Source organism: Silene latifolia, chromosome 7 (genome assembly GCF_048544455.1).
Source record: "Silene latifolia isolate original U9 population chromosome 7, ASM4854445v1, whole genome shotgun sequence".
Classification (NCBI taxonomy): Eukaryota; Viridiplantae; Streptophyta; class Magnoliopsida; order Caryophyllales; family Caryophyllaceae; genus Silene; species Silene latifolia.
The window spans coordinates 54,713,498-54,716,667 of NC_133532.1; the positions used below are offsets into that span (position 1 = coordinate 54,713,498).

Sequence of the window (3,170 nt, forward strand, 5' to 3'; positions counted from 1 at the left end):
GGAACATGTGAATAGGGTTTTATGTGGACTTGTGTGAGTTACAATGAGTAGATGACCCTTATGTAGTGTACTCGACCAAGTGAAGAGAGGAACTCGGTCGACCAGATAGCACTCGACCGAGTGCCCCTTCCACTCGATCGAGTGGATGCCATTCTAGAATCAAAAGAGCTCCCGTAAGTTACCACACTCGACCGAGTAAAGGTCTCACTCGATCGAGTGTGTCCTAATCGACCGAGTAACATGGCCACTCGACCGATTGGATTGTGGAAGGATTCTGGAAACATTCTGATTGTTGCGACACTCGACCGAGTATATAGCACTCGACCGAGCTGTGAGACCACTCGATCGAGTGGACATCTAGGAATTTTGAGAAACCTTCTGATTGTTGAGACACTCGACCGAGTGGGACACCACCCGACTGAGTGGACACACCATTGGACCGAGTGACTTCCCTCACTCGACCGAGTGGACCTGTATAGTGGTCAATACCCATTGGCTCGTGTTTTGAGGCATGTATTGACGTTTGTTATGCTTATTGAAGAGACATTATGCCAAGACCACGTGCAAGGACTCCTTCTCCTCTGCCTCGCGTGTTCGAGGACAAAATAGAGCGGCTCATTGCTCAAAATGAGGCCCTCACCGAAGCTCTTGAAAGATCATAGATCCTAATTAGACACTTTAATTAAATGTCAAATTATCTCATAATTTGTGTTTATGTGATCTATGCAACATGCATGCAATATTAAAGCATATTAATATATAAGATGAGGAAAATAATTTTCCTTACATTGAAAAATAGTAGTATTTGGGCACAACCAAGATCACCATCTTGGTTGTTCTTGAGCTTAAAAAAATGGCAAGATCCTCCATCTTCAAGTGTCCAAGGTAGAACACCTCTTATCTTAAGCACCCAAGAACTTACCCCAAAATCTTGCTAATATTAACTAGATATTAAGTAACATTACCCTTGATAATATGTAAATATTACTAATAAACTTAGTGAATATTTTGTTTTTACTAACAAATCTTAGTAAATAATTTCTATTAATTTTAGAGAGATGAACACACTAGAATTTTCACATGCAAAAGGTTGAGTAAAAATAAAAGAACAAGAGTGTGTATATGAAGAGGGAGCACGGTTGGTGAGGGATTTAGTGGAGTGTTGATTTTGTCTTATTTAATATTTCCAATAGAATTAGGCATAGATTAGACAAAACTTGTAATGGGAAGAGCACGAAATAGAATGCATCCATTAGTAATAATTGTGTCTAACAACACATAATTACACTACCATTTACACGGTCCAAATGACCCATTTACGGGTCATTTTTTTATTCTTATATTTGTCGTACAAATACGTGTAAATTTTATTTAAACATCGTTTTATGTTTAAATGCTTCCCGATTAATTTCGTCTAAAACACTCCGTAAATATACATGTACAGCTACACATATATTTTACGTACCAATACTAATCACTTTAGTCAATTAGTACTAATTTAACAATTAACTACTTAATCATTAATTCCCGTCTCAAATAATTTATTATTTAATTATCGCATAATTAAATAATAATTTTCGTGCCTCGAGTTCACAACTCGATATCTCTCTAAATTAATCAATCGAATAACTCTTAATTAATTTATCAAGGGACTAATTAAACTGTATCTCATACAATTAATTAGTTTTCATGTTGGGGCTCGTTCCTTTAGGTGTGACTGAAAGGGATCAGCTGAACACCGCCGTCTCACGACAGTAACGTCAAACCCTAGTTGGCCAACCGTTACCGATATACGTTGATCAGCTGACTAGTATTGTCAATGAATATCCCATGCATATTCCTTAATGAGATTTAATAATATTATCATGCACTATTGTGGAGGACAAATACTCCAATAGCTCTTAGGAATGTCACTCGGGAGAGAGATGCGACAATGGATGCCTCAGCCATAAGCATCGCCATCTCACGCCACCGCCCCACCAAGTACCTTGGAGTGGGAAAGCCTTGCCTTTTTAGCGATTGGGTAAGAGAGATGGAGAACGTTTTCGAAGTGGTGAGGTGCCCGGAAGAGCTTAAGGTGGAACAAGCCACCTTCTACTTGGGAGGACTTGCGGGAGGTTGGTGGTACAAGGAACGGGAAGCTATGAAGAACTTCTATGAAGAGAGGGGCAAAGCCGCCATCCCTTGGGCCGATTTCAAGATGGAAATGAGGAATGAGTTCATCCCCGAGCACGTGATGTGCAAGCTTCGAGCGAAATTATACTGGTTTGTTATGACCGATGTTATGATCGTGCAAGACTACTACATCCGCTTTTGTGAGCTCGCCACTTACGTGGAGGACCTTCACCTTAGCCAATCTCATTTGGCTCTCAAGTTTGAGGGAGGTTTGACCGTCAAGCTCTTGGAGAAGCTCCCACCCGGAGATTTGTCTAGTGTAAAAGAAGTCTATGCTAGGGCCCACTACTACAGATACAGGCTATAACAACGGGTAAAAACCGTTGTAAAAACAAAAAGCGGTTGTTGTTAAAGCGGCCGTTGTAAAAGTTATTTACAACGGTTATTTACTAAAACCGTTGTGGAAAGTATTCACAACGGTTAAAAGCCGTTGTTGTTGCGAGTAAGTCGTTGTGGAAAGTGTTTCAAAATTTTGGTGGGAATAATATAACAACGGTTATCATATAAATAACCGTTGTTGTATCTTTCCCACCAAAATTTTGAAGACTTTTAACAACGGGTATACGCTAAATAACCATTGTTGAAATCGTTAGTAACAACGGTTCTTCTTTTAAAACCTGTTGTTGAATATTATGCGCCGGTATTTGTGAAAGGTATTTACAACGGTTCTTATTTTAAAACACGTTGTTGAATATTATGGCGGGTATTTGTGAAAGGTATTTACAACGGTTTTTGTTTTAGTAACCGTTTTTATTACGAACTCCTAATTTTTTTAAAAATTAAATTTGTTTCTTGCCATTCAAAATCCTGCATATATCAAGAAGACACCATATATCAAAGACAAAGATAAATCACAGTTGGGTTCATCAGAACTCAATAGATTCAATCCAACCACAATAGCAGCATCATATATACTTACAAGGGGTTAACTTTACATGAACTAAGATCATTCTCTAACTTCAAAAAAAATTTACTAAGCTGATCTAAGCTCTGAG

The 3,170-nt window shown here is 38.6% G+C and overlaps 1 protein-coding gene across 1 annotated transcript; it reads left to right on the forward strand.

The window, feature by feature from the left end:
* The first annotated feature begins 1,933 nt into the window (after window positions 1-1,933).
* Window positions 1,934-2,482, forward strand: LOC141590097 (uncharacterized). Its single transcript, XM_074410709.1, has one exon. The coding sequence runs from the start codon at window positions 1,934-1,936 to the stop codon at window positions 2,480-2,482; it is 549 nt and encodes a 182-aa protein (XP_074266810.1).
* The last annotated feature ends 688 nt before the right edge of the window (window positions 2,483-3,170 follow it).

Bases quoted from the DNA above. Each gene is read 5' to 3' on its own strand.
- LOC141590097 (XM_074410709.1), top strand. From the start codon at position 1,934: ATGGATGCCTCAGCCATAAGCATCGCCATCTCACGCCACCGCCCCACC.